General features: G+C 34.3%; 1 protein-coding gene across 1 annotated transcript; it reads left to right on the top strand.

Moving 5' to 3' along the window:
• The first annotated feature begins 456 nt into the window (after positions 1 to 456).
• Positions 457 to 3,546, top strand: LOC133306627 (uncharacterized). Its single transcript, XM_061506947.1, has 3 exons — positions 457 to 549; positions 2,033 to 2,155; positions 2,881 to 3,546. The coding sequence occupies exons 1-3, from the start codon at positions 457 to 459 to the stop codon at positions 3,544 to 3,546; spliced, it is 882 nt and encodes a 293-aa protein (XP_061362931.1).
• The last annotated feature ends 8,548 nt before the right edge of the window (positions 3,547 to 12,094 follow it).

Genomic DNA, 12,094 nt, shown 5'->3' with positions numbered 1-12,094 from the left:
AGGAAAATTATCAAAAACTTGAAGAGGAGATGTCCGCACAGGTGGCGACAGACGGTCAATCCAGCTCCTCCTATTCCGATAATGGGAACATGTTGGTTACAGCTGCGGGTGGATTCAACAAGAAAGGAAGGGTGGTCGGGCTGGGAGGATATGCTAGCCGACTGAAGCCTAGTAAGCGGCCCTCTACCCAGATTGACAGTGTTTCTGCAGGTAAACTCAATGTATAGTTCATTCTTTTATATTTTCAATCTCTATTCTATTAATATTTTATTTTAAACATTTAACTTACTGTTTTATAATAATGTATTTGCAGATGAGCTTAAAAGGATGAGGGTGTCCCACTCCCAGATGCAGGAGCAATTGCATGCTACCACAGAGCAGCTAACTCAGCAAGCAGACTTTATAAAGCAGCAAGCTGACATTATGAAACAAATGCAGGAACAACTCTGACTTTTAATGCAGGACAAGGAAGCCAACTGCAACAAGTCGAAGGGACCGGCGCCGGATGATGACCCTGATGATGATGATGACTTTGCTAGGACTTTAGAGGCATACTAGTTGTTGTTTGTATGTTTTACTTCTTTTAGGACTTCAGAGATATATCATATATTTTTTGTATGTTTTATTTTGTTTAGAACTTTAGAGAAATTTTAGTTGTAGATTTGATGGTTGTTGTTGTTGTTAACTTTTGTTGATATACTATTTAATTTTAATTTCATTGTTTATCCTGTATTTTTTTGGATTTTTGTTGTTCAATTTATGTATTTATGTTGATTTGGTATCCTTGTTGTTTACAGGAAAATTAAGAAAGGTTTAATACATTTTTTTATTTTTTTATTTTAATTCCAGAATTTGTGGCGGAAACTTTTAAAATTCCCTTACAAAATTTGTAGCATTTAGCGAGGGAAAATCAAAATTTTCCCTTGCAAAATTTCGTAGCATTTTGCGAGGGAAAATCAAAAATTTCCCTTGCAAAATTTGTAGCATTTTGCGAGGGAAAATCAAAATGTTCCATTGCAAATTTTGCAACGGAAATTTAATACACCCCTTGCAAATTTTGCTACGGAAGTTTGCAAGGGAAATTATACTCGACATTTTCGTCGCAATCTGCGACGGAAAAACACTGTAGATAGGTCTGTTATTTGCGAGGGAAATTTACTTTTTTGCAAGGGAACTTTTCCCTAGCAATTTGCGAGGGAATTTCATATGACAAATTTCCCTTGCAAATCTATTTGCGACGAGGGTTTTAGCGAGGGACGGTGTTCCCTCGCAAATTCCGTCGCAGACAGTTTTTGCAAGGGAATTAGGCTGTTTTGCAAGAGAATTTTCCCCTTGCTGATTGTGAATTTTCTAGTAGTGCTTGCCGCCTTCAATGGCCTCTTGGGCACCCATCCAATTCCTACTCGGAAACGGGAAAGCAAAAGTCCCTTGCCGCCGTCCAATTCCTACTCGGAAACGGGAAAGCAAAAGTCCCTTGCCGCCTTCAATGGCCTCTTGGGCACCCGTCCAATTCCTACTCGGAAACGGGAAAGCAAAAGTCCCTTGCCGCCTTAATTGGCCTCTTGGGCAGCCGTTCAATTCCTACTCGGAAACGGGAAAACAAAGTCCCTTGCCACCTTAATTGGCCTCTTGGGCAGCCGTTCAATTCCTACTCGGAAACGGGAAAACAAAGTCCCTTGCCGCCTTAATTGGCCTCTTGGGCAGCCGTTCAATTCCTACTTGGAAGCGGGAAAACAAAGTCCTTTGCTGCCAAAAGAAGACCGACCCTCCAGGATAAAAATGGTTTATTAATAGAAGACCGGCCCTCCGGGATAAAAATGGTTTACTAAAAGAAGATTGGCCCTCCGGGATAAAAATGGTTTACTAAAAAACCTTTGGGCACCCGTCCTTTTCCTAATCGGAAGGGGGAAAATTGTGGAACATTTGATTCTGAATGATCCTAATTAGCGCATAAGACATCTTCATATAGGGTTCTCACACCCTACTCAGGTACGCAATAAACTATTATTGTTTTTATTTATTGCAGGTTTAGGCTGAGAAATCCGAGAAACCATCTCTAGCTTCAAACTCGGAAGCAATTACAAACCCGGAGACCACTACAACCAACGAGCAACACGATAAAGCAACATGGAACCCGGAAGCATTCACAAGCTGGGTTTTCCCGGCATTCATATCCTTTTTCACAACACTAAACATTATTTGATAGGCACGGGGGCTTTACTTTTACCCCGGCATTCCGACTATGCGCAATGCCAGGCTGGGGGACTTATGTTGTGGACCACTTAGGTGGTTCCCACTTTCTATCCCCACTACATGGAGCATCTCATTCCATCACTCTCCCATAACTTCCATCCACTACCAATAACTACCCACTAAGCATTGCATCATGCCATTAAGTCACCTGCAAACTACCCACTAGGGGCACAATCTCCTAGTGCATTCATTTATATATAACCCCTTGTAGCTAAGAAAGGGGAGAATCTCATAACTCACCTACATACTTGTGCCCAGAGCACATCCTATCCACCGCAGGTGACTCACACACACACTCCTTGTTCATTCCATCGGACTTTGGCCTAAGGTGCAGGACTTCTAATTGCCTGTCATCTTTACCATAAGCTCCGTAGATACAAATACTAGCTATATTGCTAGACCATTAATGTTCACTCCAGAACACATATCATACTATACAAATTTTATGAGAATAAAATTTGTATTTTGATAAAATATCTTTAACCGCCTCTTAATATTATTATTATTATTTTAAAGTCTAAAACCCACAAACCACACCGCATCAAGTTCCTTTTATTTAAACCCTCTGATCCTGTTCATCACGCTAAGTACAAAATTGCCGTGAATTGCATTCATTCATTTATTCAGACGAAAATAATGTTCCCCATTGAAAGCGCTCCCTTCTCTGTTGTGTACTTCGACGGCGTTAGGGAGATCAACGTCGGCACCATCGTGGTGGATCACTCTCTGAATTTCAAGAAGCTTCTCTCCTTCTTGAGCCAGATAATTGGGATCTCGGCGCACCAATTTACCGTCTATCTCGCCACCTTAGGCACCGACCGGAAAATTCCCATCACCAGCAAGGTCAACCTCGCCACAGTGGCCTGCCAAAGCGGCGAGTGCTACTTCTTCGTCAAGCGGTCCAAGCGATACAAGAAGACTCCGACTCCGGCGAACGGCAAGAACTCGAATATGGACAAGAAGACCCAGCCGGAGAATGTCATGCTCCTGCGCCGGGACGCCGCCAACGGAGGCGTCAAAGAACCGCCGCAAGAACTTTCTGGCTTCAGTCCTCCGATTCTGGATCGCGTCGAGTACGAGAACGGGGTGAACGTGGGCATCAACGGTGGTACCGTAGCGTCGAACGGCGGAGGAGGCGGCGGCGCGGTGTGCAAAGAGTGTATGAGGGCGAAGGTGACGGGGATTGATGGCGGTTTTCATCCGTGCGTGAATGACGAGGTAATAGTAGGGTTCAGGTCGTCGGCGGGACCGGTTTCTCGGCCGGCGAAGAATTCCGGCAAGGAGCGCCCCTGATTTGTGTAGCTGTTTTTTTTCATCTCTCGATGAAGGAGAAAAATTGTACAGTAATAGCCTGCGGTCAGGTATACAGTAAGCACGGAAAGGTATACCATTAATTTATTCATCGGTTACGGTACTGATTTTGCCCCCAATTAGAGTAGTTTTGATTTGAAATTTTGGTAATTAGAGAGAAAGAGAAGCGAAAAGTTGTTATGTGACTTTGACTTTTTGGGTTGCTTTCCATTTGCTTGTTGTGTAACGCAAGATAGAGAATGCAACGTGAAAATTGAGGGGATGGATTGGTTTGTTATAGACTTGTTAGTGTGTAGGCCCTCTTGGGTTTCTACGTGAATGATGAATGAGATGTTAAAGTGCTTGCTCATCAGGTCAATGCTTCCTCTTCTTTTGGCATGTGCAGGTTCTTGAGGAGTCTTGAGTCCATCTATACTTGACTTGATTATTATGTTATTATGGAAATTTCCTATTTTGATCTTGTTTGTGATGAGTCAAAGTTTGTATGAATTGAATGAGACCCATAATAAATTTTAACTAGATACCTTGCCAGAATAGAGGTAAGTTTCGATTCGTTTTCGTAACGAATTAAATATATATAATAAAATATAATAAATATAAAATTAAAAGCATTTTAACTAATAATTTAAATTATAAGTTATAATTTACATTGTTTAGGTTCGAATCTTATTAGTGTTATTTTTTAAGCATTTTGTCAAAAAATTTACAAAACCGATATTTTTTTAAAATTGATATCGGGAGATTAATATCTAAACTGGACAGATTGGGATTCGGTTTACGGTCGACCTGGAAATTGAGTGGATCAAGTTGGTTTTTATAACACTGGTCTCCCTTTCCATTGCGTCTTTCCCTCTTCTAATTATTTATTTTTATAAGAAAATTGTTATAGTGGACAGATAATTATTCATCATACTTTGTATTCATAAATTAATTTTTAAATCAATAAACTGCAGATAACAGTAGTGCCCTGAATGATCACATGACATTATTTTAGACTGAAACACAACTTTTTGCGTAGCAAGTTTAATTCTGAGGACTACATAAGCACACAACAGTACTCCCTGAAGCTCAAAGTTCAATTTCCATTACCTTCAATGCCTTTGCACTGCAAATGTGCATACGTATCATGTATGTGTTATTTTAGAGGTATACGGGAGTGTTTGGCAAGGGAGTTTTGATTTATTGCCAAGTATATATGGAATTTAAAGAAAGCGGTTTTAATTTGCATGAGAAAGTAATATTCTGTGTAAAACTGAGAGCAAATCATCATTTGAGAATATTATTGAGAAGGTGGTATTTTAATTTATATGGGAAAGTTGCATTTGCTTTTTTTTTTCAATTCTTTTTTCCAGCTTTATAAAGTTTAAAAAAAAGTATTATCTAGATAAGGGTTATTTTTGTAATTTTATCTCATTTTTTCAATAATATTTTATTTTCAATTAAATATAGACTCAAAAAATTTAAATCAATTTATTAGATAATATTTAATCTATCCAACAATTTTTTTTAACTTTTCCAAAAAAAATTCACTGTACTATTATTTTTTAGATTTGTATTTGTCATTTAACATGACACACTAAATTTTTCTACACAGATAATATTTTGTGGGACTCACTTTTTGAAAAAGAAAAAGAAAATGGTGACACACAAAACGAATCTCTGTAACATTACACAATCACTTTTCTTACAACATAACTCTTATAAAACCTATTATTTTTTCGACATTTACCGTTTTCTTGATAATTTTTTTTTTCCTCTATCAAATTCTGCCGTATGAAATTAGGAAAAAAGAAAAGAAAAAAGGTAACATGTTCCAATACGAGGCAACTGAAGATTACGTCACCTGTGGATTGAATGAACCTCTGTCATTTTTTCTTGTCGGTTACAACTAGGGGTGTAAATGGGCTGGGCTGGGCTTTGGCCATCCTGGCCCAAGCCTACGTCAAAAAAAATTCAGCCTATCTGGCCTACTGGCCTATTAAAGGCTTTATTTGTAGGCCAAGCTCGGCCCATTTTCAAAAATAAGAAAGCCCGACATGGCCTACAGGCCTTGTAGGCCTCCCACTATATATACTAAGCAAAAAAAATAATTGTATAGAGCAAAGAAAGCTCCATTCATGCATGCACTAATACTTCTCATAAGAAAAAAATGACAAACAAGAAAGAGTCAACATACTACCTCAGCTCTAGAATGTATATCATAGAAGAATAGAGTCAAAGAAATGGAAAAAATATGAAAAATACAATTACTGGATGCTGAAATAAAGTCTACAAGAGAATGTCATTCATTTAAAAATCTTTAAATCACCATCAAGATAAGGGAAAGAAGAGTATTATTGAAAGATTTTCATCAGCAACATCATAATCCAGCAAGGTACCCATTGCTCTATGGCATTAAGCTGCAACAGTATGTAAAATTTGGAGACATTAGACAAGTTTTCCTTTCATAGAATAAAATAGCACAAAAAGTAAGAGATATTAGTATTTGGTACTTTGTGTCTTTGCCACATAAAATAAATATTATTTTATTATTTTATTTTAATAAATTAAATAGGCCAGCCTACAAGGCGGTAGGCCGGGCTTGACAAAATTGGCCTATGGCCTATTTATTAAAAAATCTTTTTTATAAGCCTAAGCCTACTCTATTTTTCTGAAAGGCCGGGCCTGGACTGGGCTCAATGTAGATCGGGCCGTAGGCTGGGCTGGGCCAGCCTGGCTCATTTACACCCCTAATTACAACAGTGAGTGTTTTGGGGGATCGAACCCAGCAACCTGCACCTGCAACAGATCTTTTGCTTAACGGCAGTGATCATATGATTTGTCCATTTACCGATAAACTGAAAAGCCGGTCTCACTATTTATTCTCTCTTCCCTTCAGTTTTTCTCACACATTTTCTTGGCTGTTCAATCCTCTATTTCTTGTGGGAGGAAATTCTCTTAAGTATAAAAGTAATCATGTAGTCATATTATTTGATTATAATTATTTATTCAAAATTATACATTTTTTATCTCTTATCTCATCATCAATAAGTGGTTGTGATCAAATAACATGACCACATAATTACTTTTTTACATGAGAGAATCCACTATCATTCCTCGTTAATATCCAGCGCTTTATTTCATTGCTTTTCAGTTACAGCAGTTATTACTGTAATGTATTAGTCACCAGGGGTGTCAAGATTAATATACATGAATTCAGTTGATTTATTACTATGATTAAAATCTTGGGATTTGTAATTTGAAGTAAATAATTAATGATTTTCATTTATTTAAAATTTATAAATAATTCTGAGTTCTCTTAACAAATTTTGTTAATATTTGAATAAAAAGTTAATATTTTTATACAAGTTTTATAAATCTTTTAATAATTGTTATTATTTAATAGGAGTTTTCAATACAAATAACTATAACTAATATTTTAAAAAATTTAATATTAAATTTTTTAATTTAAACTTTGAAACTAGTTAAAAAAATAAGCTAAAAATATTAAATTTAGTATTTTAATTGAAGACAATTACCAAAATAATATTTTAAGAAAATTTAAAAAGGTTTTAAAAAAATTATATAATAGACATGAATTTATATATAAATAAGAAATCTACTAACCAAAAACTTTATTATATTCATTTAAGAAAAACAAGTTTTAATTTAAAATAAGGGTATAATATTTCTCCAGTCAAAGGAGATAAATTATCTCCAGTGAGCACAAAACGACATCGTTTTGAGACAGAAATCAATATATTTTTGTAATTATAATTTATTGCATGATTATATTAGTCTTTATCATTATAATTTTTAATTTTATAACTCAAAATGACATCATTTTGGTTCACCGGAGATAACTTTATCTCCAGTGATTGGAGAAATACTTTTTCCAAAAACTATTTAATGTATTAAAACCTAATACAAATTAGTTATTTTTATTTAAGTAAATAAAAATACAATGAAAGAATTTAATACTCTTTCAGTAATTTTCTTAAAAGACTTCTAATAAAAAAATTTAACTGAAATAATATCTATCTTATTTTGATTGGAAAAAAGTTCGCATGTCCACTCGATCATAATTTATATTAGATTATGAGTCTTTTGAATGAACTTTTAAAAAAATGACTTTTTATATCTTACTTATTTTAGAATTATTTTTTACAAAAGTTAAAGCTATTTAATTTTTTTAAAAATATTTGACTTCTGACTTCTTCTTTATTTAGAAGCTAAAATCTTTAGCTTTTAAAAAAGCAGATTTTGATTTTTTTGTGACTTTTGCTTTTGTTTTAAAATAGATATCCAAACGAACTTTAGAGTGAGAAGTTTTTTTTTCTAAAATAAGAAGCTTTTGGAGGGAAAAAAACTCATCCAAGCAGGCCCTATATGGTGTTCTTGTACCTCTTTCTTCTCTTTGGTTCTTTCTTACATTCCCAGATAATTTGTTTTAGTTTTTCACTACAAACCAATGCTTCAATAACATCTCTCATATTTTATGTTGAATTCACAATACCTCTTTAAGGATGCAGAATCTTGAGGTGTTCAATGCGAGTGTTTTCATCGAACTTTCTTTGAATTCTGAAATCTTTCTTTCCTTCTGTTGTTCCTGCTTTAATCCTGGTATCAACGTGGGAACTTTTGTGGCTTTCCAAATTAATGTATTTCTCATATCATCCTCTTAATTCCTCTATAGTCCTTGGTTTTTATTTTGCCAAGTTGGAATGGGCCTTATTGCAAGCCATCAATGATTAATATAAAGAAACATTTGGATCCAAGTCTCTTAATATCAGAACTTCATCAAAGAATCAATTCATGTAATCCAGCGAAGATTCGCAAGATCCTTGCTTTATCGCTTTCAATGCATGAGTATATTTGTATTGTGTGTTTCTTATTGTGAATATCACCAAAAATTGGTTGTACACATCTTCCCAATCATGAATGGAGTTTGGCGGAGGGAAATAAAACCACCTTAAGGCTACTTCTTTTAAAGTAGTTGGAAATAACCTGCAACTGATAGTATCTAGTTCTTGCGCTATCATAGTTGTTTGGAATTGCTTCAAATGTTCCTGTGAGTCTCCCTTTTCACTGTATTTTTAGTGGAAATTTTGACATCTTTTGGCATCGGATATCCATTATCTCTAGGTTAAAAGTATGAGCAACCCTTGAGATGGTTTTTTAAAGGGTATGTATGAGATGCAAATTTTGATCTCCTACGTGGAAAGAATTATCACAGTAGGATGGAGGTAGATATTGATTTTCTGGCTCTTTCTTTCTTATAGCGATTAGTCTTTTTGATTGGGCTTTCTCTTTATTATGAAGAGAATGTTGGTTACCGTCTATCAGAGTGTTCAATCAAATGTGATTGACATTATTTAGCTACTTGTTGCTAGAGTTTTTTGGAGTTACAATAATTCAAGTTCTTGGTTTTCAAGTTTGAGGTTTTGCTTTTTGAGGGTGTCAAGAATTTGAAGGTTGATGGCCATAATATGTTGGTATGGGGTTTGGTTATCATTGGAGGTGAGGTTGGGGTGGTGGATGTTCTTCTGGCATTTTCAAGGGGGTTTTGGGATTGTTTTTGGGATTTTGATAGCTTATGGTATCAACCATGTTTTTATTTTGGAGTGAGAATAGAAATTTATGATTTCCCACAGACGACGTCAATGATCAGTTCAAGAGAAATTAGGTCTGACCAAACACAGTTGAGCCTTGTCTGAGTGGATTGTTGTAGCGAGATCTACTGCTTAGTAATCCAGTATGATCAGCGGGATTAAGATTTTGATGTTGTTAGAATGTGTTTGCTTAGGATATGTGGGATACATGCAACGCACTCTGACGCCCAAGTCAGTATGTATTTGAATGATGAACTTAAATAAATTGGAAGAAGAGGATCATACCTGGGCTGCGAGCCTCCATTTTATGGTAGCTGGATGACTTACTTGTTGTCTTGCTATGCCACCTTATCAAGTAAAAAGTATTATATTATATACCAATTAGTTTCGTAGTCTCGTTTTTCAAAAGAAAGGGCCTAGCAGGGGTTTTTGGATGAAATTTGGAATCAACACCTATATCAACAGCTAGGGTTTCACTCGTTGTTGTACGATAGAGGTCTTTGACGTTGTGGTTTACGTACAAACTGTGACTGTAGTATAGCTATTGAAAAGTATTAGGAAGAAAAAGTTAATTTACCCTTCCAACTTAGAGTCATGTGTCTTATGTATTTTGATCTTGAAACTCTAAAATTAATGTGATTCCAAAATTTTTGTATGTGTGAGTTTTTTCATTTCTATTTGATTTCCTAAATTATGCAGTGCAATTTTCTACATTTATGAGTTGTTTTACTTACATGTTTCTTGCCGAATTGATTCCTCACAATTCCCCACAATTGATTTTCAAGGGTGTGAAAAGAAATAAAAAAAAACTAAATTGAATTATGAACAAAATTGAATTAGATTTAAAAGAACTATTTTAAAAAATTAATTCATGAATCGAATTTATTTTTTTCTTCTTCTCTTTTTTCCTTTTTTTTCTCTTTATTTCTCTTCTTTTATTTATCTATTTATTTAGTGCCTTCTTTTTTTATTACTTTATTTCTTTAGTTTTTTATTTTTACTTTATTTTTTTCTCTTACTTATCTTTTTTTATTTTTAATTATTTTTTTCAAATTTAAATATCTTTTATATTTTTAATTTTTTTCTCTTTTCATACTTTTTATTAGAGTTTGAAACTGGTTCAAAAGCCAGTTCTAGAGATGTAAAAAGAACTGAATTGCAATGCACTTAAAGAAATTAATTTTTGAAAATCAATTTATGAGTTGAATTCGTTTTTGAAAAACCAATCATTTCATAAATTGAATTGGTTTTTCTTCTTCTCTTCGTTTCTTTTATTTCTAGTTCTCTCCTCTTATATATATTTTTAATTTAGTATCTTCTTTTCTCTTCATTTCTTTAGTTTTTATTTCTATTTTTTCTTATTTGTCTTTATTTTTATTTTATTTTATATTTATTTTTAGGATTCAGTGGATGTCCTTTAAAAGGACACAGGCTTGTGTCATTTCAGTGACTTACACAGAGTCTTCCCGGTAAGACTGTGTGTAAATTTGAAAAGTTTTTTTTTTTTTTTTTCATTTTACACGTCAGCGATAAGACTAAGGAGAGAGAAAAAAAGAGTAATTTTTCATATTTACACAAAGTTAAGACTTTGTTTAAGTCACTGAAAAGACACAAACTTCTGTCATTTAAAAGAATACTTCTTTTTTCCCTTATTTTTAATTGTTTATTGATTTAAAAAAATCTAATATCATTAATCTTTTTCCTTTTTTCCCTCAATCTTTTAATATTTTCCATTTTGGTTTAGAACTGGTTAACCAGTTTAGAACTAGTTTATAACCACGCTTTTGAACTGGTTCATAATCACTTTTGAACTCGTTTATAACGTTGGGACGGGGTCCCTCAATTAATTGGCGCGGAAGCAGCTTAGTCTTACTAATCGACACAACGTTATAAAACGGTTCAGTATTAATTGGCACACAATCAGTCAGTTGAAGTCTTTTAAGCTTATTGCTCAGCGGATCAGTATTATCGGTTGGCAACACTATAAAACGGCCATCAATTCAAATGTATCGGCCGCCTAACACAAAACGAACAACCATTACCAATCAATTTCAAACGCAGAAGAAAATAAGAAATGTACAAGATGATAGATGGAGAGCAAAATAAAACAAATTTTAACGTTGAAACCCCCTAAGGTAGAGGAGTAAAAATCACGGAATACTAGTTTAAAAAATCTCCCACTATGAAATAGTAGGATCACAAAGAGATCAAACTTCCCTAGTAATACTAGGGTACACTCAAACTTAACCATCAATGGTGGTTACAAAGATCTTATCTAAAGAGGTCTCTCACTCAAACTTCTCTTAAGAGGATTCTCACACTCAAAATATGCTTAGTTAAGCTCTCAAAATGACTCACTCATTTACAAATATTTTCTCGAGCTTATATATAGGTGAGGGGGAACTTTACACCTTCTTCTAAAGTCTTGGGATAATATTTATTCAAGTGATTGAGCAGACATTGAGCCATGCAACCATAAATGAAGCACATGCTTAGCCACCAAGCATTAAATGGAAGAAAAATAAACCAATTTGGATCTTTGAATTGAATTGTTTTTTTCAATTCAGTTTAGTTCAAAAGACGAAAAATTGATCCTAGAGGAATTGTGTACACCCCTATTGGTAGAGGTGTTTTGGTGTGAGAAATTTTTTATCATTTATATTAATTATAATTTAATTAGGACAAAAAGATAAAAATTGGAAGTTTGATTGAGACGAATGTTGGGTAAAAGATAAAAGTAAAACTGATCCTTGCCTACATGTTCAGTGACTATTTGTCTTTCTTCTATTTTTACTAGAAAACACATATGGTGATTTGATTAAAATGGAATCACTTTGAAACTGACGTCTTACTCGGAGAGTATAAGTTTTGCCTTACCTTTTTATTAAGCTCTCAAAACCTATAATTGTTTGCTAATTATTGATACTTTCTTTTCATTA

This window comes from Gastrolobium bilobum, unplaced genomic scaffold (genome assembly GCF_033153095.1).
Source record: "Gastrolobium bilobum isolate Gb01-03AN ecotype WA unplaced genomic scaffold, APGP_CSIRO_Gbil_v1 utg2059, whole genome shotgun sequence".
Taxonomy (NCBI): Eukaryota; Viridiplantae; Streptophyta; class Magnoliopsida; order Fabales; family Fabaceae; genus Gastrolobium; species Gastrolobium bilobum.
The sequence above is the reverse complement of the archived record's forward strand: the minus strand, read 5'-3'. Positions and strand labels throughout refer to the sequence as shown.

Excerpts from the sequence above, each read along its gene's own strand:
- LOC133306627 (XM_061506947.1), top strand. The coding sequence starts at position 457 with ATGCAGGACAAGGAAGCCAACTGCAACAAGTCGAAGGGACCGGCGCCG. Across the intron at positions 550-2,032 it reads ACTTTGCTAGGACTTTAGAG|GCTGAGAAATCCGAGAAACC; the intron begins GCATACTAGTTG and ends TTGCAGGTTTAG. Across the intron at positions 2,156-2,880 it reads CGGAAGCATTCACAAGCTGG|ACGAAAATAATGTTCCCCAT; the intron begins GTTTTCCCGGCA and ends TCATTTATTCAG.